The 22,707-nt window shown below is 46.5% G+C and overlaps 1 protein-coding gene across 7 annotated transcripts in view; it reads right to left on the minus strand.

The window, feature by feature from the left end:
- ADAM11 (ADAM metallopeptidase domain 11) overlaps window positions 1-22,707 on the minus strand; it is a gene marked incomplete at its 3' end in the record, with an annotated part of 84,394 nt that overhangs the window by 34,599 nt on the left and 27,088 nt on the right. For 6 of the 7 annotated variants that reach the window (XR_013978547.1, XM_080976671.1, XM_080976670.1 and 3 more), the window contains 9 exons: window positions 19,917-19,983; window positions 13,513-13,598; window positions 12,548-12,614; window positions 10,594-10,660; window positions 5,552-5,619; window positions 4,299-4,373; window positions 3,482-3,553; window positions 2,957-3,123; window positions 1,107-1,191 (listed from right to left, as the gene is read on the minus strand). Coding sequence is in view for 6 of the 7 variants with exons in the window: in XM_080976671.1 (XP_080832797.1) it covers window positions 1,107-1,191; window positions 2,957-3,123; window positions 3,482-3,553; window positions 4,299-4,373; window positions 5,552-5,619; window positions 10,594-10,660; window positions 12,548-12,614; window positions 13,513-13,598; window positions 19,917-19,983 (754 nt within the window). Of the gene's footprint in view, window positions 1-1,106; window positions 1,192-2,956; window positions 3,124-3,481; window positions 3,554-4,298; window positions 4,374-5,551; window positions 5,620-10,593; window positions 10,661-12,547; window positions 12,615-13,512; window positions 13,599-18,859; window positions 19,087-19,916; window positions 19,984-22,707 lie in introns of those variants that run through there. The other variant, XM_080976673.1, reaches the window with a different exon arrangement.

The following is a 22,707-nucleotide window of genomic DNA, read 5'->3' on the forward strand; positions in this document are numbered from 1 at the left end:
CCCCTATTGTAGCCAGTTTAAAGCTCAAGTGGCCCAGGTCACTAGCCTCCCTTGGGCATTCAACTCTGGGAAGATCAGCACCAGAGCCAGCCCAATACAGTGGTACCTCGGGTTAAGTACTTAATTCGTTCCGGAGGTCCGTTCTTAACCTGAAACTGTTCTTAACCTGAAGCACCACTTTAGCTAATGGGGCCTCCTGCTGCCACTGCGCCACCGGAGCACAATTTCTGTTCTCATCCTGAAGCAAAGTTCTTAACCCGAGGTACTATTTCTGGGTTAGCGGAGTCTGTAACCTGAAGCGTATGTAACCCGAGGTACCACTGTACAGTTATAGATAGAGGCTGAGCAGCCCACGTCCACCAAACCAAGGGGCAAATTACCCAAGGCCAGCCAAGGTGCTTATTCTGGTACTCAAGGCAGAGAATCCCACAAACACCTCTCCTCCTTCCCTGGCAGCAAAAATAAATTAAATTAAATAAGTTAGCAATTTCCTGCCATTTCATTACACCCATAATTGGCTGTTTCACTCTACCCAATAGTAGGACAGGGCATAATCAGCACCTGCTTGTGATATTTCCTATGCTAATTATTTATGTAGTCTCATAACAGTCTATAGTGCTTTACAGACTAATGTAAACAAACAAGACACACCCCTTTCTCAAGGACCCCCCAATCGAAATGTAGATGAGAGGTCAAAAAAAGAAATGAGAGATAAATGTGAACAAGTGCAAGTACAAGAATCTAGTCTTTATTTGAGTGGGGGAATGGGGATGGGGAACCTGTGACCTTCTGGGTGCTGCTGGACTCCTAACTCCCATCAGCCCTGACCACGGGCCATGCTGACTGGGACTAGGTGCCCCAACAGCATCTAGAGAGCCACAGCTTCCTCATCTCTAAGGCTTCCCAGAAACAGAAGCTTTGAAAGTGAGAGAGAGGTAGCCTCATAGAGGTGCTCAAGGAGTTCCAGAGGTAGCAGGAGAGAATTGGAGGGGAGTTTTAGGAGATATCTTGGGCAGCTGAGAGTGGCAGAATTGGAGGAGCATGCAGCTTTAGTTCCCCACTTTCAACATCCCATAAATTCCAGGTCCAGTATCTGCCCCGCTCACCTCGTTGACACCTCCACCTCGAGTGACTGAGCAAATCCCTCCGACGTATGCCGTACCACTGCGGCTGCTTCTGAAAGTGTGTCCGCTGGAGGAAGAAGAGAGGAGGAGGGTTCACTGTACAGGAGAGGGAAAGGGTAGCCTTGCCCAGTACTTCTGTGCTTCCCTCTTATTCACTTACTGCAGCAGGGCTGGCTGCCCTGTAGCACTCCATATCTTGTTGGACTACAGCTCCCATAGTCTCTGACCATTGGCCATGCTAGCAGAGGCTGGGGGGAGCTAGAATCCAAGGAGATCTGGAGGGGCCACAGATTCCTCATCCCCATACTACAAGCTAGAACAGTTGCCTAGAGAAGAACTGTGAGGGGAGAGACTCCATCAGGCAAGGCCTCCTTCCACCTGCCTTGCTCTAACCTCTGCTTCTCAATGTGCATTGTATTGTTTTATGTACTGTGGCTTGCCGTTGTTTTATTGATTATAGTTTAGATATTATTGTAACTGTTGAGTGGATTTCTGTTTAACTTTTATATGTTGATATTATTATTTTATAGTATTCTAATGATTGTTGAATGTTACTTTTTTGATGGAGGTTGCCTATTTTAAAGTTATGTTTTATTATCACATTTTTGTATTGCATTAGATTGTTATAACATGTACATTTTTTGTTTCTTCAGCTTGTAAACCGCCTTGAGTATTGTAAGATAGAAAGGCGGTATACAAATTAAAAATGATGATGATGATGATGATGATGATGATATGGATTCAGGGCTGTAGTGGAAAAGAGGCAATCACATATGTCGGCTCGTGGTCTCTGGATATAGGAAGAGCTGAGGAGAGCCATACTGGTCAAGGTATGAACACCTCCACCATCACCCTTGCTCTTCCCCTTGAATCAAAAGTTCCCACCCCAGAACACATTTAGCACCCAGATTCCAAAGTCTGCACCCATAAGCCCTTGCTTTTTATCAAGATGCACATTAAAAAGGAGATACCATTTGGCACTGGTATACTGTACTTTAGATTGCAAAGACTGAAATGAAGGTTTGTCCCTGTTTTGTTTTGTTATGGTCTGTCAATATATTCTAATTTTAACTAAGAGCTGCTTTTTTGCCTATCATGCTAGAGGGAAAAGATCCGCTCTAGTTTGATTTCATAGGCAACCTCTTGCAAAATGTATCCTAATTAAATTACAGAGCTCTAGCATCTCACTTCTTGCTAGGTATCATTTTGCTTCACCTGCCAAGAAAGCTCAAATAATGATATCTGGGAAATCTCTAAAAAGAAATATAACTCGCAGCGTGACTTGCAGGTGGAAGTGGCTACAACACTGGAGAGTACCAGTGAAGTCCATTTGCCTGGCTACCAGAAGGTTTGCCACTTAAAGCTGCCACAGACCAGCCTGACCTGAACTTGTGCCTGTATAAAAGTGTAATGGTCAGAAATCAGCAAGTGAACTTTTTCATTACATGAAGATCAGCATTGTTACTTGTGAATAGCCTTATTCATGTATTGAAAGAACACATGTGGGTATAAATTGTGGAGGAGACAAGCAAAGCAGTACCATCTACAACGATTCCACCTTCTTTGATGAGTGCATTTGGGTGAATATGGGAGTTGGAGAGAATTCTAAGCACATTCACCCTAATACCTAAAGATTCCCCCTTTGGACTTTTCTGTTATGGGAGGATGGGACAGGGATGTTCAAGGTTTCGTGCCCACGTGGGTTCTTTGAACACATGTATAATGTTCAGCCTACCATCAGCCTAGCATCAAAATCAGAGCTACAGTAGCTAGGACAAGTGAAAAGTTGGCAACCCTCTTTCAAGGTAGTCAGGTTCCCATTCAAAACTCACGAGAAGAGATGTACAGCATCACTGTTCTCAGAAAGAGCATCTTGGCGGTACTTCATGAATTCGCTCAGTGTCTCCAGGGAATCTTCGTCTACCTGGATCTTGTCCCCTGATGCCCATGTCTCCATGGCAACCAACACAATTCTTGTGTTCAACTGCTCCTTATAGATCTGGGCACCAGAAATAGAAAATCAGAGGTCCTGCTTCAAGGGAAATGGGGCTCAGCCATCATATACCTGTGGCATCCTCCCCAGGCATTAAGAAGCCTTTGCGGGCTATACAAACAAACAACCGCAATGCCAAATCAAAGCTAAAGCAAAACACATTCCCTTCTTGATACTTCATATCCTCATTTTCTTTTGGGTCATCATGGGATGGGGAGTAGCTCCCGTGTTTGGCAGGACCCTATAGAATCCTTTCCCATGGGGCAGAGTATCTCCTGCCTTGATAATTCTCATTTTTTGGGGAGTGGGAAGTGAACATTATGACTCCATTTTGGACAGAGTTGCAATGTACCCTTGTACTCACCACATCAGCAAGGTTCACCACAGACTTTGCAAAGTTGCTGGTAAGGAGTACAGAGCGACGCAGCTGCTCAAACTGAAACAGAACATAAGAAAAAGGGTCTGAATTTGTCAATTCATACTAGACAGGTTGGCAGTGTAACTGCATTTAATATACAAATCAGGCCTGAAAAAGGTGGGAGGACAATATTGAAAACACTGGAATGCAATGGACTGGCGATGATGTAATCTGGATTCCCTGGAAAAAGAGTGAGAACAAAAAGCAGAAATGGCTGGTACAGAGGGGCGGTGCCCTCCTGACAGTGATGGCAGCTGTCCAGGCTGACAAAAAGTTCACTTGCTAGTATGTCCGTCTGGAACACCAGTGGCAAACCCAGCTTGGCAGCGCAAGTTGCAACCTTTTGTTGAATTAAGGTCTTGTGTGAAGCTCTGATTTGCTCTAGCTGTTGATTCATTTTCATTAGCTTGCAAAGTCACTGGGTTATATGGTGCTTAACACTGATCCTGCAGGAATGAATTATCAGTGCCTTTGTAGAGGAGAAAACCTCAGCAAAGGACAAACTGACCATGCCTTTTAAAAAAGAGATGGGTAATCAGGTTACAGAGTGGGACTGGAAAAGAGATCTGCTTAAGCACTGTTTCTCCACTTGCTCAAAGAAGTAGCGTTGGCAGGTGTACCTATGGTGAGATGGCTTATTTTTCTTTCTGTGTTCTAGGGCTGCCTTCCCTATGACCCATTCTAAGAGGTCTGCAATCACAACACAGTACACCCATCTCAGTTTCTTTTCCCAGGCCTGGACCCACCTCTTGGTAGCACTTACCAGCTGGTGGTCATTAACTACGATGAGTTCAATGAATTTGGTCTCGCTGTGGACAGTCCGGTGACTTCGGTGAACCTGGGTAATAATAATAATAATAAATTTTAATTATACCCCGCCCTCCCTGGCCAAGACCAGGCTCAGGGAGGCTAACATCAGGTATAAAAACAATTGATTAAAATACATCTTAAAAACAGGATTAAAATACAACTTAAAATGCAGCCTCATTTCAGTGGAAGCCCAGATCAAAAACTGTTCGTGGGGAGAAAACGTCAAATCTTCACCAAGGCCAACTATCCAGACTGGTCCTATGTGGGCCAGAAAAAAAGCCAGGGAGGTCCCCAAATAGGTCCCCATCACAGAAGGAAAAGGAAAGATGGGGAGGGGATCATGCTGATTCCAAGCCAAAGGCCAGGCAGAACAACTCTGTCTTACAGGCCCTGCGGTAGGGTGGAGAGAAGAATGCAAGGTCAAATAGGTACTACTTGGGCCTCTTAGAACTACCTCGCTCTCCCCACCAACAGACATAGATTTTATATGCAACCCAACCCTTCCTCCCATGCCCACTCACCCCTTCTCTCAAAAATAATGGTCTGCAGACACTCATAATAGGAGATCTGAATGCATTGTGCAAATGAAACGCTCTCCAGAGTATATTTTGGAATGCCATCATAATATTTTGCTAGATCAGTCAAAGTAGGTCCCAGCTGCATCTTAGCTTTTGCACAATACTTTCCACAGCTCGCTTTTCAATGGCAGCTATGCCAAAGTGACACTCACTCTTTTTTGACAGTGGTTAATGGTCACACTAAAGGAACACAGTTTCCAAGGTAGGAGAAACAGCATTTTCCCAGATCCATAATAACGCTGGGGAAAGTATGATAGTGTTGCAAGACAAGGCTATCTTTGGTAGAGGTGGTGGTAGAGAGGACTGTGTGTGACTGAGGACAAACCAGCACAGAGATTCAATTTTTTTTCATAAATTGTGTGGAAAGAACACAGGAAGCTGTCTCCCTGAGTCAGATTACTGGTTGGTCTAATCTGACACTGCCTACCCTGAGTGGCAGCAAATTTCCAGAATTTCAGGCAGGGCTTTTCCCCAGCCCTCCTTGGAAATGCCAGGAACTGAACCCAGGACCTTCTGCGTGCAAAGCATGAGACCTCCCATTGGCCCACAGCTCTAAGGCGCATGGATTCCCTTGATCCCGAACCTCCTGTGCTTCCGCGGAGTCGGCTGGCCCGAGAAGTAAACATACCTGCCGCCGGCGTCGCAATTTAGGGAGCCCAGATGGAATGTAGTAGTTCAGTTCAGCAAATAAACACCCTGGGTAGGGGGCAAGAGCGGGTACACATCAGATTTTGAGGGGGAGGAAAGGGGCATGACTGGAGAGGGAGAAAGGAAACAGCTGCTTAATTCCTAAGAAGCAGGCTGCTAGGCCTCAAGCCTGCCTGGAAGTCGTCGTCCCCCGTCCACCCCGAATCAAAAGCATAATATTAGACCCAGGACCCTAGGACTCATTCATGAGTTATTTGTGTGCAGGGAAGGGGTGAGGAAACTTTTCCAGCCCAAATATCACATTACCTTGTGGGGTGCCATTGAGGCTCCCAGCCTGTGTGTGTGTGTGTGTGTGTGTGTGTACCCAAATGCACATGGGGAAGGTGCCAAACTGGGTCTTTGACCCAGTAAAATAAAGCCTAGTTTTGCCCCTGGGTAATCTTCCAAGAGCCACATACTAATGGTCAGTGGTATCCACACCTCCTCCTGAGCAAGCAAGTGGCATTATCACAGTTCAATGATACATTCCAGCCAGTCAAAAGTACAATGAGTTTGTGGCCTGTGGGGGTATCTCAAAGGCAGGGGCAAAACTAGGCTTTATTTCACCTAGGTCAAAGACCCAGTTTGGTGCCCCCCACACACATTTGTATACACACACACACACACACACACACACACACAGGCTGGGAGCCTCAATAGTGCCCCTCTGGAGGCTTCACCTGAGGCAAAATTCCTGGCTAGCCCCCCACCCCACCCCACCCCACCCCGCCCGTAGCTTCAGCTCTGTCAAAGGCGAAATGCAAAGCCTCGGAAGTTCTCCACCCCTAGCATCAGACGTAAGTGTGTGGTCTATGGACCGGGGCTGTGCTTTTAACCCAGTCTTCAAAATTACATCGATCAACCAGCATGTGCTCCATGCTGCTATTTATAAAGAAAGCCTGATGTGCTCAATGGTTGTGCTTCCATGCAGTGAGGATAGTCAGGAGTGCACATGTTAGGCTCTGTTTACAGATGACTCCATGCAACAGGTGGTTCTTGAAAGGTGACAACACAGTGTCAGGGGTTAGGCTAAGCCTATGACCCCACTCCATACTTTTCACACACCTTACACACAAGTAGCAAGTGAATCAACCCTTTGACACCACTTTAACTGGCATGGCTTCCCCGGAAGAATTCTGGGACATGCCTTTGAAGGAAGAAACCATCTGATCAGCTGCCACCCAGAAGCCACGCTATCATGCAATCCAGCCTGACATGGGCTCCCGTGGCATACTGGGAGGAAATACAAAAGAAGCATGGTAGTTGAGCTAAGAAGAAGGAAATGCGACTGGTTAAGAGTCGGCAAAAACCTTTGTTTCAGAAATCTGATTTTGGAATATTTGCAATGTGGCTGAGTTTTCCAGAGAGGGGTCTGCCAGGAGGGCCTAAGCTTGAATCACTCTTTATTGACGACTCTGACCATTCGATTTGCAAGAACAAGGAGTGGCAGATGGGCAGGCAAAATAATATAGACAGGGCATCCTAAGAGTACAAATACCGTTGGACATACAGTATAGGATTATTGCAAGTACAGAACCATTCTTCTGGTACCTGCCTTTAAAGAATCCTGGCATAAGCTGCTCAAAGAAAGAGCAGTCTGAGAAAGAAGCCACTCGGGGAAGAAGCCTCTGGAAGCTGACACCTCAGGCATCTGTTGAAGTGGACTCTTGCCTCTCCAAGCTTATGCCATAATGAATTGGTTGGTTTTTAAGGCGCAAGAAGACTCCCTGGTGTGTCTGTTGCAAGCGACTAAACACAACTTTCCCTCTGGAAATTGTTTTAAGTGGAGCTGTCTCTTTACCAACTGTTCAAGAGCACGCTGCAAGTTCGGAGCCTGAAGCAGTTTTTAGGCTCCAGATTGCGCTCTCAAGCACGCTCCAGATTGGCTGACCTACTACTCGGAGGGTAAGAGCATCTATAGGCTATTGAACCACCATCTGGGTTGCTGCAGCTGCTCACTGCCAGGCCATGTCCCCCCCCCCCCCCGAATTGAAATTATGGGAAGTGAGGGCTGGCGAGACAGACCTTCTGCCCTTGGCAGACTGACTGGCACTATAGTAGGGGCAGGAGGAGGGGGTGTAGAGCTACACAGTTCTAACCATTTCATTACATGTAACTTAAGCTTCCAATAAACTTAGCTTCATTTTTTATTCTAATTTTGCACAACTCCATTAATGAACTTTTCACATGCAGTGCATTAAGTTTCAGTAGCTTTTGGTGCATCCAGTACATCCAATCCTTCAACTGGCAGACTTATAAATTAACTCACAGGATCAGGCTTATTTCAGAACACTGAATTCTGTTCAGTGACAAAAAAGAGAACTGAAGTTGTTGCGCTTGGAAGAAGCCAGAGATGGCACCAAGACTCTGTTTTTGGCTTTTCACCTATAAAATGACAACACTGCATCCTGATGATCTCTGGAGGGGATAGGGAATTCCCTGGAATACCCTTACAGAAGGGACATGGGTGGTGCTGTGGTCTAAACCACTGAGCCTCTTGGGCTTGCCGACCAGAAGGTCGGCGGTTTGAATCCCTGTGACGGGGTGAGCTCCCGTTGCTCGGTCCCAGCTCCTGCCAACCTAGCAGTTCAAAAGCACGCCAAAAAAGTACAAGTAGATAAATAGGTACCACTCCAGCAGGAAGGTAAACGGCGTTTCCGTGCACTGCTCTGTTTTGGTGTTCCGTTACACCAGAAGTGGCTTAGTCATGCTGGCCACATGACCCAGAAAAACTGCCTGCCGACAAATGCCGGCTCCCTCGGCCTGCAAAGTGAGATGAGAGCCGCAACCCCAGAGTCATCTGCGACTGGACTTAACTGTCAGGGGTCTTTTACCCTTATAGAGCCATTCAAATGATGGGAATTCTGCCTTTTTGTGGGCAAAACGACAGTGCAAAACCAGCTGCATCCAAACTCTGCCAGCAGAAAGCACCTGAGCCCAGTGGAGGCTACAACACAAGCCTATGGTGCCCATAGCATTGCTGCCAACAACCACTCCTAACACTCTGCCCACCAGGCAATCCGCTGACACATGTGCACAGCAAGCGCAGCCAAGCATGACTCTGTAAACAAAAGCACGTGCTCACACCAGCATCCCAAGCACATGGCAACTGCAATTGCCACCCACATGATCCTGTACACACACCACAGCCATGCCAACAAACCCCAGCGATGCATGTACACAGGGCAATGCCTCGTCCACTGCCTTCAATCTGCAGATCCCAGGACCCAAGTGGTGGCTGATTGTGGCTGATAATTGGCCCAGAGGGATGTGACTCCCCATTTTCCAGTAAGCAGAGATGATCCCATCATATGGCTTGGACCCCTCCCGCACAGCATGACTGGGCTACCATGCAAGGCTGCCAGGCCCAGGTGGGCAGGGGTGAGTGCCAAGGCCAGTGTCTTTGATGGTGCTGGACATCTCCTGCAGCATCATTTGCAGTCTGGCATGATACGTTTGGCACCTGATAGGTTTGGCAGGTGTCTATGGTACCAGAGTACCAGTGAGGGCATATGTATCTTCAACCTCTCAGGCCCAGCAGTTTCAAAGTATGGTGAGGTGCTGATAAGTATTTGCTAGTAATGCATGGACTCCCCAGCCCCCTGAAGAGAACTATAATTCCCAAAGGCAATAGTAATTTAAATCTGCAGTCTAGACATGCCCCAAAATCATTACAGGGTGTGTTATAGATCCTGCAATTATATCTTAAGAATTACCAAAAGCACATTCCAAACCAGGAAAAAGTATAGTAATAGAAAGGACCGTTGTTTATTCCAGCAGTAAAAGTACTTCTATTCTGTACTATCTGCACTGCTTATTCACTGTGGAGCAAATGACTCCTGTTCACCTTTTTTGTCTGCACTTATTAAGATGAAGTACTTTATGGCTGAAGAGACTGCGGGAGTGAATTCCTGCTTGTTAGGAAATAGGTGCAAAATGTCCATCCAAAATGTGGCTTAAAAGCAAGGAAACTATTGTACCAGTGTGTTAAAATCACACATACCTGGTCCAGTTACAAAATCAGGAGGCTTGTATGTCAAGAATATATTACAATTGAAAGCAATATTTCTACATGTGCTGCTGCCACTACACAGCTTTACTTATTAATGGGAAATAATAATCACGGATGTTCTTAAAATGGACAATGACAAATTTCTCCTCCCTCCACCCCGCACATGGATAGAGTCTGAAATAGCATCTCTGCTCAGAAGTAAGAGGGTACTCTGTACATGCTCAGAGGTGCCTTTCTTCTTGCAGCAATAGAAAACAGATCCAGCCAATTAGCAACATCAGTTTTATAATTTATTAAGACCATTATAGCTACCTGAATAAATATATATATTTTTGGAGGAAATGAACAAAGTAGGACCCCAACCTAAAATAAGCACTGGGAACAATAGAATAAAAGAAATAGATGTGCATTAAAACATTCAGAATTTGAATCCAGAAATTAGGATTTCCACAGATTTGAAATCTGAGAAATATTTTCTTCTTATAATAATAATAATAATCTAAACATAGGAATACCTAAAAGAAAAAGCATGCCAGATTTCAAAATATGAAACACTGAGTGCATGTTCCATATTGTAAACATTTTATACAGTCATACCTTGGTTCTCGAACAGAATATGTTCCGGGATTTTGTTCAACTCCCGGAGCCATTCGAAAACCAAGGCACGGCTTCTGGTTGGCTGCAGAAGCGTCCTGCAGCCAATCGGAAGACACGGAAGCTGCGCTGGACGTTTGGCTTCCGAAAATCGTTCAAAAACCGGAATATTCACTTCCAGGTTTTGATCGTTCGGGAGCCGCTTTGTTTGGGAGCCAGGGTGTTTGAGATCCAAGGTACAACTGCAATGTTAATGTGCTTCCTCTTGGGAATACATGGGAGACTGGAAGATTATTCACATGCAAAGCTTGGAAATTTGCTCCAACTCCTAAACAACAAAAGTACACAAAGTCCTTTTGGAGGATAGTCAAGTTTACCTGGTTCCGTGCAACCCTGAGCAGTGCGAGGTACAGGTGTCTTGTAGATCAGATGAGGGAGTGGACCCTGCAGTAGGCAACAACAAAAGATAACATTTGCTAATACCCAGGCATCTATCCTTTTAACAGGGGGTTACAGAAACGGTGTCAATAATTCTCACTCTTTGACTAGCCAAGAGAGCTGGTCTCAAGTTGTACAAAACTACCCCAATTCCTGGACCTGTTGTATACGTGAATATTGTTGGACCAACAAACTTCTGCATGAAAACTGTATGAGGTATTTCTGGGCTCAAGCTTTCCTTAGGTTGCACCTTCTGTCAAGAAAGCCCGTTTCCATTGACCCTCCCAAAATCTTACAGTGGTGAAAATTTGACCCCTTTAGTTAATTTTTTGCTTCCTTATTTCTTTGAAATGGGCTCATTGCCAGGGTTCGGAACTGATTATACCAGGGTGTACAGCTTTGTAGTTTGTGAATTGGTGAGGAGAAAGGCCTTCTGAGCCTGTTCCTCCTGACCGAATAACTGTAGAAGCCCTGTGCAGATGACCCAAATCTTGCTGAGTCAATCTTCACAGGGATTTTGTAGTTATTCAGTAGTGAAGAACAACCTGTTTATGCTCAGATGCCCTTTATTATTGATTCACACTCCCAAATGCCCTGGGGCTGAAAATCAATTTCCAGACCCTGGCAGAGAGTGCTAGTTCAAGTTTGTATTATATTACCATTACTGTGCTTTTTTTAATCCAAGATTTTGCTAACAAACCGCCTGTATTCTATCAGCTTCTCTGCCTCTACCTCTGCTCCACCCAACTTCTCTGCCCACCCAAACAATCCCTCAAAAAGGGCACACTGAGGTAGAAGGGCATATTGTGCCACTGATGTACCACATGCTGTGGTGGCTGAGGGGTGAGAGTGTGGAAGCTGAGGAATGAAAAGACGCAATTGGAATCTCCATCCATTTGTTGCCATGGCAACAAGAGTGAAAGGAGGCACCCTGGGAAACTCCTTAAGATTCCTTGTGCAAAGAAATGTTTGGGACTAGGCCCAATGCAGGTGGGGGGGGGGGGAATCATGTTTAGAAGATGCCTGAGCACCCACCCCATACGATATACCATCAAGATGTAACGCTATAGAAGTACTTGATTTCTTTGGGGACAGGTTTCAGGTGGGTACAGAATTTTTTAAGCTTACAGTGGATTTTTTTATTTATCATGCATGTCTCTGCCAAATGCTGGGGGCTTTTCAATTATCTGTTCAGCAAAGAAACCTACCATATGCATTTGCCTCGGAGGGAGAGCGATATCCGTGCTTTGAAATATACAGCCTAATTCACATGCATGTCAATGATAAACTGAACAATATACATGCAGATGAAGAAAAACAGAGGAATCAAAACAATTGCTTTGAAACACTGGCCATAGGAAGAATCCACCCCTCATGGTTTTTAAACTGGTGTCCTTCTGCCTCCTTTGCCACGCCAACCAACCAAGCAAAAAATAAAACACATCTATTATGTTTGTATTTCACCCTTCCTTCAATGCTGTTTGAGGCAGAAGCATACGTAGAGTTGTCCCACTGTAGCCTCACAACAACCCCAAGAGGTAGGCTAGGTTGAAAGAGAATCACTGAACAAAGTTCAGCCGGCGAGATCAACAGATGATTGGAAATTTGACTCAAGATCTCAGCGCTGTAAAGCTAACATTCTGTTCCATACACCTCACACTGAGTCTTACTCTGTTATTACGAGCTTCTTCCTAGAACAGGTTCCTAGAGCTTAAAGGGTTTTTGTTGTTGTTGAGGTTGTTGTTGTTGTTGGGGGGGTGGGCAGTCAGGATAAATAAAATGCAAGCTAATCCATGCACTGTTTCACTCGGCCTTCCTTTCACCTCTGGGCATGAAACCCAAGTGAGGCATCTCTGTGGCAGTGATGGAATTACAGCCTGGTCCAAGACTTACCTCTTGGTGCTCAGGTGAATTGTGAGGCTCCAAAAGGTACGTGGCCTTTCCGTTGGAGAAAACGCCGCTGAAGGAGAGGCGCAAAGAAACACAGAGAGGTTAGTCAGTCAGTCGTAGCCATTACACAGAAGAGTACTCGCTGCTAGCACCTAGTGAAGCCCATCACACCAGTTTGGAGGCAGGCGAATTTTATCTCCGGAGGCACATACATTACACACCCTTGGGGACTGCTGAGGAAATAATATTCTCAGGTCCTAAGGCGAGCTCTAACTTGACAGTAAAAAGGTAAAAGGTAAAGGACCCCTGGACGGTTAAGGCCCATCAAAGGTAACTATGGGGTTGCGGCACTCATCTTGCTTTCAGGCAGAGGGAGCCGTCGTTTGTCCACAGACAGTTTTCCAGGTCATTTGGCCAGCATGACTAAACTGCTTCGGGCGCAATGGCACACCGTGCTGGAAACCAGAGCACACGGAAACGCTGTTTACCTTCCTGCCACAGCGGTACCTATTTATCTACTTGCACTAGAGTGCTTTCGAACTGCTAGGTTGGACAGAGCAATGGGAGCTCACCCCATTGTGGGGATTCGAACCGCCGACCTTCTGATCAGCAAGCCTAAGAGGCTCAGTAGTTTAGACCACAGTGCCAGAGGTGCTTTGGCTTATTGGCAGGGCCAATTCAAGACATGTAGCTGTGTGAGATGGAACAGCAAACATTGCCCTCTTTCAGATCAAGGCTGGCCAAGTTATTTTGGAACGTGTAGCAGAGAACCCCACTAGCATCACTCTCCAAGAGTAAAAATTACAATCTTAAATGGAACATTTTGCATCCCTTTCCCTTCATGGCATCCGAACACAGCTCCTGGAGGAGGCTGCTTCATTCTACCCAATGACAGGACCGGCCGTGTTTGACAGAAATGGATTCCCCCTTCACTGGTTCGCTTCCCTCTTTCAGTGCTTGCTACTTACTGGAGGCCGTGGCAGGTGGACAGAGCCGCAAAAGAGTTTGCTTCCCCACGGAGACCGCCTTGATAGTAACAGTGCTCTCCGGCTCCCTGAAAAAGACCGTAAAAGGAAAGGACCTCTTTCTCAAGCTCAAGTAAATCAGATTAATTTGCCTCTTAACATAGAGCCCCTTAAGCGCCAGAATCAGTAACTGGGTGCTTCTGGGTCAAATCCAGTCCTCAAGGGGTACCATATGGCCCATGCTTGTCAATCCAGAGGCAAGAGAAATATATTTGCGGCGGCAGCAGAATGGTTTGGCTTGGCAGTTCCTCTTGTGCACATGGATGAAGTCTACCATACCCCATACCTCCTTTCAAAGAGGCCCTCCCTTAGCAACAGAGAATATACACAACAATTCTAGTTTCCAGAAGGGCAGGTGGTGTGGCTCAAACCTGCTTAGGAGATGCATTCTTGTTCCCTGACCCAAAACACACAGGTGTGCCTTGCAGTAACTTGGTAGCATGTAAAAGGCACTCTGCACACACTCAGAAGCATTGCAGTTTTTTATTCACACATTCCAGGGCTTATCTGTGGCATCCAAGGCAGGTTTCAGGGCTGAGCTCTGTGAGTTTTTTGAGCTGCGGTGAGGTTTTGTCTCTAACCTAATTGTTAAAAACAGGGAGCCCAGAGGAACAAAATTCCACCAAACTCTTCTCAGGTATTTAAAACAGGATATGAGATGGAACAATAACAATAAAACCGGCTAATTATGTAGGTGCCTGAGAAGGAAAACAGAGAAGAGTGGTTTTTGTGAAATAGTCCTTACTAGTTCTTTTTCTTCTTCTTGGGATATATGAGAACACATATGCAGGTTTAATGCTTGCTTTGTCTTTTTAGACTGGAGTTCTATATGTGCTTTTACCCACAAGCTTAGTGAGACTTATTTCTGAGTCAGTATGCTTAGGAATTTTGCAGTTAAGCTGTTGTAGCAGGTTTAAATGGGCTTCCCCTCATACCAATTTCCTAACACCTCCCCTGACACTTTGGAACAATGCAGCTTTTGCTATAAAGAACTGCAAGCTTATTTTTACTTTTTATGGCACCATCAAATACATGAAACTTCCCCTCACCAGTTATGTAGTCATCCCATCAGACTTGGCTGAAAGATCAGCTCCATCAGGCTTCCATTGGCCCCATTTGCATTCCAGCTGGTCATTATTTATGATAACTACTGAATTTTAAGAATTGGTGCCCGGGTTTGCTTTCTTCCTCTTCCCTCCTTATATTTTCCTTTTGTGTCATGTCGTTTTGATGACACAAAGAGGGGAGTGACTGTTTTGTTCTTTACTGCTCTGTAAGCTGCTCTGAGAGCCTTTTTGGCTAAGAGCAGGGTAAACACATAGCTGTCAACTTACAGATTTGAAAATAAGGGACCAGCAGCCTCGGAAATAAGGGATCAGCAGCCAAAATAAGGGATTTTCAGAGTACAGGTATGTTCGACTTCTGAGCCCGTCCGAGCCAAAAGCAGAAAGCCCAGCCAGCAGCCAAACGAAGTCTCAAGCAGTGGTTCCCACAGCGCAGCAACCCGGCAAAGGGGATGCAGCAAGGAAAACCACCGTCACCTCTCCGCTGGGAAGCGCTGAGCAAAGGCGAGTCCCCAGGCAACGTGGCTGATTTGATCGGCACAAGGCATGCAAGCTCTACCCCCCATTTGTTCTTAGACTTCTTATTGGGTGAGCAACGCAGCCAAGCAACACAGTTGGAGCCTCCCTCCTCCCTGGCCGGCAGGGAGGGAGGGAGAGGAGCTGCTTCCTTTGAAACCCGGGAAATTTAAGGGACATCATCAATAAGGGACAGCAGCAGGACACGGCGCTGGGATAAGGGACTTTCCCACCAAATAAGGGACAGTTGACAGCTATGTAAACATGTTTGAAATAAAGAAATAAAAGTTCAAGGAGCAGCATAGGCAAGAAGGTCCCTGTCCTGAGTAGAATGCAATAACGAGATGTGATGAGGCAGCAGTCCCTGTCCCATTCACATACAAAGAGTGAGTGGGGGAATCCTATGTTTTACAAACAAGGAGCATGTGGATCTAGGGAGCAACCCCCTTCCTCATTTTGCCTTGCCTGTTCTAAGCAGTTTTTTCCTGTAGTTTGCTCCAATAGCAGAAGAAATGAGCCAGGCAGTGAGAAAATTGCTTAAAGCAATGAAATGCAACAAGGCAAGGTGCTCAGTGATGCTAATGCCCCAGTGACTCATAATGTGGCCCTCTTTGTGCTGGCAGTAAGAAGGATTAAGAAGAAGAATCTGGATAAAATTGCAAGGGAGACTCAGAGGTCTAAAAAGAAAAATACCGTATAACGTGTGGAGACCCCCAATTTACGTATACCTGCATTTTAGGATTCTGATGGTTTAGGCAGAGATCCTGTTTTTATATATGGATATATATATTTGTTATAGCTATTTCTCTCTTTGATAGTGTTTGTATGGTTTTGTCATGGCCTTTGGCTAGTACAATAAATGTCTTTTTTTCCAAAACTTTTTATTGATTTTCACATTTATCACATAAAAAAGAAAAAGAAAAAAGAAAAACATTACAAAATCACACAACAACAACAACAACAACAACAACAACAACAACAACAACAATTCTATGATTCCATGAAATGACAAGGAAACAGCAAATGGGGGGTAGGCAAGAGCAACTGGGGGTGGCTATGTACAAATGCAGTTTGCACATAGATAGGGGACTAATAGATAAGGGAGTTATCAGAGGCTTGGAGGCTGGATTTGAAGGGGTGCAAGAGAAATAATAATAATATAATAATAATTTTTAATTTATACCCCGGCCTCCCCAGCCAGAGCCAGGCTCAGGGCGGCTAATACCAGTAATATTACAATAAAAACATAATGGGGGGGAACCAATTTAAAATACAGGTTAAAAATACAATTTAAAATGCAGCCTCGTTTTAATAGTAGCCCATAGATCAAAACCATAAGGGGAGGGAAACATAAGGGTCAGACTGAGTCCAAACCAAAGGCCAGGTGGGAACAGCTCTGTCTTGCAGGCCCTGCGGAAAGATGTCAAGTCCCGCAAAACCCTGGTCTCTTGTGACAGAGCGTTCCACCGACTCGGGGCCAGTACTGAAAAAGCCCCGGCCCTAGTTGAGACAGACAGTACCACATAAGTAGTCTGGGAACAGAGCTTCAGGCATAAAGGGAGGCAAGAAATACTTGTCTGGGTCCACCATCCCATTTATACTCAAGGCGCTCCCACTGTTGGTTTGGGAAGTGATGTACACACATCCAGAGCTATCCTGTGCTTTCTTATGAAATACAGTAATGAGCAAACCAGCTTCCATCCAAATTGAAAAAAAGAACCACCTAGCTGCGTTTAAAGATGGTGGTGTGTACACTGCCTATGTTTAAGAGAGCAAATGTTCTTCAGGATGCAGAGGCAGTGGCCAGGGACATGTTGGGCCAAAAGATAGGATCCAGGAAGGACAATGGGCACTTTAAAGGGCAAGACAAGGAGCTAGTGTTGAATATTGATGATGATGATGATATTTATGCCCTGCCCATCTGGCTGGGCTGTGCCAGCAAGATAGTAAAGGTAAAGGGACCCCTGACCATTAGGTCCAGTCGTGGCCGACTCTGGGGTTGCGGCGCTCATCTCGCTTTACTGGCCGAGGGAGCCAGCGTACAGCTTCCGGGTCATGTGGCCAGCATGACTAAGCCGCTTCTGGCGAACCAGAGCAGCGCACGGAAACGCCGTTTACCTTCCCGCCGGAGCGGTACCTATTTATCTACTTGCACTTTGATGTGCTTTCGTACTGCTAGGTTGGCAGGAGCAGGGACCGAGCAACAGGAGCTCACCCCGTTGCGAGGATTCGAACCGCGACCTTCTGATCAGCAAGTCCTAGGCTCTGTTATTTAACCCACAGCGCCACCCGCGTCCCTGTGGGGGCTAGCCGGCGAAAAGAGGGTGAGCCCCCTCTGCGTCGGCCCTAAATAGGGCAGGCCACGTCCCCCCCAGCCAGCCAATTGGCTGGCTGGGGAGGGAAGACGCGGCCGGGATTCCCCTGCTCTCGCAGGGGCTGAAACCAGCCCCCGCTCATGTGGGGGTGGGCGTGAAGCCTGCAACCCCACCTCCTGGGCAGGCCGGAAGTGGCTTTCTGGATAGTTGAGACTAGAAGGTAACGAAAAAGATCTACGCGTATCCACACTTGCCCTTTGAACTTTCCTTTTGTGGCACAGGTCCGCACTTTAAAGCTCTGTGTCCAATTGCTCTTTTCTTCCACCCTGGAGCTTTCCCAACAACAAAAAAGGCTCTTTAAAGCTGAAGATTCACCAGTGAAGAGCAGGCTTTCATGGGGAAAGCTCCAAAACAAAACAGCACTTGGACATTGAGCTTTAAATCATGGACAGTGCCTGGAAAGTGTGGAGGAAAGTGAAGTGTGGATATGCCCAAAGAGAGACAGTTGCGGACGTCCATGTGAGAAGTGACCAGAGGAGCATGCAAACCAGGGCTAGAATGGATGGGAATGAGGGCAAGGGTAGGTTTACGCCATGCTCTGCAAGGAGAATCAGTGTGACTTGGTGATAAAAGGAACGTGAGGTTCAAAGGAGAAGTCAAAAATAAAGGCAAGGTAGTGAGCAATGTTATCAAATAGATACAGGCAGCAATTAAGAACAATGGAATGTGGGACACTGCCAGCAGTCACGGCCAGCCCACCCATGAGGCAAGGTGAGGTGACTGCTTCGGGGGGCAGGATCCACAGGGGCGAAAGAGCTAACCGCCAAGGACTGCATTGCTGCCTGCTCCTGCTGCTGCAGTGGCAGCAACAGCTACAGTGCACTCCTTGGTGGCTCTCTGCAGACAGGAGGCACTGCTGGTCTTCTCCCATCTGTACAGAGGAAATGGTGTGATTCAGAGCAGGTCCCTTTCCCCACTGCGACAGACTTTGATTCCCACTTCAGCCAACAGATAAGGTTGATACGATTCCCCACCTTGTTCCCAATGTACCGTATTTTTTGCTCTATACGACTCACTTTTTCCCTCCTAAAAAGTAAGGGGAAATGTGTGTGCGTCTTATGGAGCGAATGCAGGCTGCGCAGCTATCCCAGAAGCCAGAACAGCAAGAGGGATTGCTGCTTTCACTGCACAGCGATCCCTCTTGCTGTTCTGGCTTCTGAGATCCAGAATATATTTTTTCTTGTTTTCCTCCTCCAAAAACTAGGTGCGTCTTTTGGTCTGGTGCGTCTTATAGAGCCAAAAATACGGTATATCTTCCCTCCCTCCTCATTCCTGACGCAGATCTTTATTCTGCCCCCACCCCCGCCCCCGTTCCTGATGTAGATCTTCACTCACCCCTTCTTCCCTGGCAGGCAGGGAGGGCACCATTTGTGGTTCGCCGCAGATGCCAAAATGCCTTGGTCCAGCCCTGCTGCCAGTTGCAGGACAATGGGCACCTTTGCCCTTTATGCATACACGCAACAGGGGATCCATGGTTATGAACTAGCTCAGAGACACACCACTACGGACTGCGTTGGGGAAGAGGCCTGCTGTCTCGCTCCCTCGATCGCTCTCCTCCCTTCCCTGATTCTTGCCATGTACCAGTTCACGTGTGCCCCTGCACAGGCTGGTGCTCAAGGCTGCTGCTGCAGTCTGATAGGCAAGCAAGTGAGCCCCCTCCCACTCCCCCCCCCCAGGTCTATTTATAGAAGGCAGTGTGGTTCAGGTTAGCTCAGCAGGGGGTGGGGGAAGCCAGAGCTCAATGCAAAGAGGGAGAGGGGAGTAAAATGGGAGGGGGCTCAAAGGATCTGGCTGCCCACTGCTTGTGAGTGTGCATGACCAACCACTTAGCAAACACTTAGCATTATTGATGCTCCACTTGTGAAGCTCTCGTTTGCACCAATTCCTGGCTTGTGCGAGAAGGGCTATTTCTGGAGCTCCCATTCATTCAGCGTCTGCAATCCACCTCACTGCGTTAGCAGCTGCAAACACCGAGAGGCCTTCCTCCCCTCCACAATCTCCCTCCCGGCAGCTCTTTCATGTCTGAGGGAGGAAGCGGGTGGCGGAAGAGACGGAGAGAGGGACCCACCCTAGGGCAACTGCAAACTGTGCAGAGTTGTGATTCCTGTGCAAGAGACTGGCCAGGATAATTTAAAATAAAAAACACGGGGGCTCAGACTTTCCTAGAAGCCCCATCTTCTAATGCAGAAGCCTAGCTGCTTGGTCTTAGATCTTGGGGTGCTTTGTGATCAGTGACGATGAAAAAGCACTTAATTTACGCTCAGGGAAGGAGGAGCAAAAATCCATTCATTTATTAAACTTATTAGTTGCTTGTCACTCACACAAGCGACTTACGTTGAAAAATTGTATCTACATAAACACAACAAAGCCTCTTTAGCTTGTGTCCCCTTACCGTGGTGTGGCTGCCGTTACCATCTTCCCCGAAATGGCGTTCGACGTAATGTGAAGACAGCAGGTGGCTGATGAGAGAAGGGGAAAGGAGAGGTGCATGAAGAGCATTACAGATATAGCTCAGTTGGTTAGAGCATGGTGCTGATAATGCCATGGTTGCAGGTTCGATTCCCGTATGGGACAGCTGCATATTCCTGCATTGCAGAGGGTTGGACTACCAGATGATCCTCAGAGTCCCTTCCAATTCTATATTTCTATGATATATGGGATCACACTCCCACACTCCTGTTTTCCCCCACTCCTTTCTTACCAAATCACATGGAATGAATAAACCTACCTAGACTTTCTGGTAGAGATGGCACACCAAATCCTAGGCCATTTTCCTTGGGCGTTTCTCACTGTGACCATTGTACCCATTCACCTTTTTTGCTCAGGGTGGCTGCTAGCATGTCATCTCCACCTGGCAAGTTTTCTGTGTGCATGCCCATCATAAGGAAGCTCAATGGCCTGGACAGGGCTCTGGGATGAGCCCCACTGCTCCCCAAACCAACATGAACGAGTTTCCATTATCCCTTCCTTGGGTGTCAAGAGCACTGACACCCCATTCATTCCAATGCACCAGCAGCTGGCTCCTCCTGGCTTCTGCCAGCCTAGCCCTTTGAATATGCAGACTTTCCCTGGAAGGCCTAGGCCAGGAGATTCCTCGGGAGAATAAGGATTTGAATTAATACAGCTACTGATAATTGATATTTCCTCTATGGCATGTCTGATTTGGGCAGTAACAAAATCCTTCTATTATTACAAAATAATTATTATTTCTAGTTTATTTATTTTATTGAAGAGATTTCTTACCTGCCCTTCACCATAAAGGCCTAGGGCAGGTTACAACCATATACTTACGTAACATTAAAACCCAATAAAACGGTTTGAAACAAGCCAAAGGATGTACATCAATCACAGAGGTGGTCCTGCAAAAACCACACAGACCTTAACTATCAAAGGCCGGGGCAAAGAGGTGCATCTTTATACCTAGTCCCACCTTCCACTCAAATGATATTCTGGGCTGCTTACAACAGATTGCAAGAATACAAATCAAAACAGACACTGACATGCACAACCCCAGCAGCCCTTAATGTCCTGGCCAATTGCAGAGGCCAGAATATGCTTCCCGTCAGTTCTACAGCGTCAAGGCAAATCCCAGCGCTAAGAAAAAGGTTCTGGGACCAGGCTCTGTCATTCTCAGGGCATCTGGGCTGCTGGATGAAAGCACGCATTGGCAAGGGGCGAAACTCAATTACCTGACACATGCCGTTAATCACACCATCTCTGGTTACAGCCCAAGACTCATCGGCCACCTCGTCTTACGGGTAACCTGGTGCCTTGAGCTTAATTTACTTGCAGGATGGCAGGGGAGAGGCAGAAATCCAGATGCCCTATTAAATATTCAAGGGCACTCAACTAATCGCAGCATTCAGACACTGCTGTCTCACCGAAGAGGGTGAAAGAAACTTCCCACAAATATATATACTCATACATATGTGGTGACTACAGTACTGTGGAAAAAAAGCTAAACTTCTTCACAGCACTGTGCAGATCATACCGCAGTGCACACAGTCCCAGCACTGTTACACAGTGGGGATTTGTTTTGTTCTTGTTCTTATCCTGTATTATTTGCTTTTATTTTGTATTTTTAGGCTGTGGACTGCCCTGAGATCTCCGGATGAAGGGCGGCATACAAATTTAATAAACAAACAAAACTACGCTCTATAAATTAAGACAAACTCATAATACACACAGAGACACATGTCTAGTGTCACAAAATACATGGGCGAGATCTCAGGTGCACTATCTCACCTTAATTTTCTCAGTCACATTCGCATTTTGCATTCATAAATACATGCACCAACATGGTTTATATTCCACCACCCATATCTACACTTATAATTGCATACACAACTTCCAGAAATACCTGCAAAAATACAGTCAGGAACAAGCCAGGCCAGAAGATACAATTTCCTGGCAGTTTAGATTTTGCTTCAGAAATCAGGTACTGTTCCCACCCCCTTTACATGTGTCATGGGTTAGTGGGAGAGCAGGGATCCCCCAGATCTCTGGGTGCCAGACTTTCCCCTCTAGATTCTTGGGTGCTGGGGTTTAATCAGAGCTTGTTTTTTTGCCAGACAGAGGGGCAAAGGGAGAGGAGCAATGAGGGACACTCTTGGTGTTTGGATTTGACATCCCGCTTTATCACTACCCGAAGGAGTCTCAAAGCGGCTAACATTCTCCTTTCCCTTCCTCCCCCACAACAAACACTCTGTGAGGTGAGTGGGGCTGAGAGACTTCAGAGAAGTGTGACTAGCCCAAGGTCACCCAGCAGTTGCATGTGGAGGAGTGGAGATGCGAACCTGGTTCACCAGATTACGAGTCTACCGCTCTTAACCACTACACCACACTGGTTCTGCACCCACTCCATGGAAGGCTTCAGGTGTAAATGTGTGTAAAATAAACCATATTTCTTAAAGATACTAGTCTCCGCTGCATCTCTTTCCAAAGGAACACAAACCCTGGTTAAGTGCCAAGGTCCCAGGGATTTCTTGCTATCACGCGGCAGAGACTGGGGTGGCCTGTAACAATACCTTCTTTGTGCTTCAGCTAACATCAGGATTCTCCAACATGGAAAGAGCGTTGCACAGAACGTTTCTGTCTCTCCGCTTCCATTTTCTCAATGCCGTAACCAGCTGAGGGATGCAACCCACACCCAGTTTACTCCAAAACAGCCCCATAAAGAAGTA

The sequence above is a fragment of the Podarcis pityusensis genome, assembly GCF_964106645.2.
Source record: "Podarcis pityusensis genome assembly, chromosome: 13".
Taxonomy (NCBI): Eukaryota; Metazoa; Chordata; class Lepidosauria; order Squamata; family Lacertidae; genus Podarcis; species Podarcis pityusensis.